Source organism: Wasmannia auropunctata, unplaced genomic scaffold (assembly GCF_000956235.1).
Source record: "Wasmannia auropunctata unplaced genomic scaffold, wasmannia.A_1.0 LD336103.1, whole genome shotgun sequence".
Lineage (NCBI taxonomy): Eukaryota > Metazoa > Arthropoda > Insecta > Hymenoptera > Formicidae > Wasmannia > Wasmannia auropunctata.
This window is the reverse complement of record NW_012026787.1, coordinates 1,767,395-1,768,199: the sequence shown is the minus strand read 5'-3', so window position 1 is coordinate 1,768,199 and position 805 is coordinate 1,767,395. Positions and strand designations below refer to the sequence as shown.

General features: G+C 41.1%; 1 protein-coding gene across 1 annotated transcript in view; it reads right to left on the bottom strand.

Annotated features, from left to right (window-relative positions):
• Window positions 1-159: 159 nt before the first annotated feature.
• Window positions 160-805, bottom strand: part of LOC105457927 — a 4,010-nt gene continuing 3,364 nt past the window's right edge. The window contains exon 2 of the mRNA XM_011702901.1: window positions 160-168. Within this exon, the coding sequence (XP_011701203.1) occupies window positions 160-168 (9 nt within the window). The remainder of the gene's footprint in view (window positions 169-805) is intronic.

The window sequence follows — 805 nt, the reverse complement described above, 5'->3', positions numbered from 1 at the left end:
GTAATTTTACTGTAAAACTTTTGTATAAAACATTTTTTGATATCTTGAATAGTTTTCGAGATATAACGAAAAAAAGAAAAATTAATTTATATATAAGGGGTGGTTTCATCCCTTTAAACCGTTTTTGGGCCGCAACTGCTAATTTCTAAATTCATCTATTTAGGCAACCTACATGAATAAAAAGTTTCGTTAAGATCAGAATTTGACACTTCGCGAGGTTCCCTTGTGAGACTTGTCGCTCTAGCAAAATGACGAATCGAGACCAACTCCCGTGTATATACGTATACATCGACGGTCCTTTTGCTACGTGACACCGTTAGATAATAATAATAAGGGGAAGAGGAGGTTGTTGAAAGAAGCGCCGATTTGCGGCTGCTGTTTATAGGCTCAACGAAAATGCGACGACGGTGACGGCGACCACTTGATTCAGTACATGTCGGTTCGCAGAATGTCGAACTGAGACTTGTCGCTCTAGCAAAATGACGAATCGAGACCCACTCTCGTGTATATACGTATACATCGACGGTCCTTTTGTTACGTGACACTATTAGATAATAATAATAATAATAAGGGGAAGAGGAAGTTGTAGAAAGAAGCGCCGATATGCGGCTGCTGTTTATAGGCTCAACGAAAATGTGACGACAAAATGATTTAGACAAAAAAGCGGCGAGAGGTATAAGAGGTCATTAAAAGCGCGCGGTGTCGCAGAAGGTGCCTCGGAAGTCTAATGAATCGGTCAAAGAGTGTGTCAAATGGCTCATCGTGCGAATAGAGTGCGCGAAGACGTGGAAGTTGATGTGGAGGA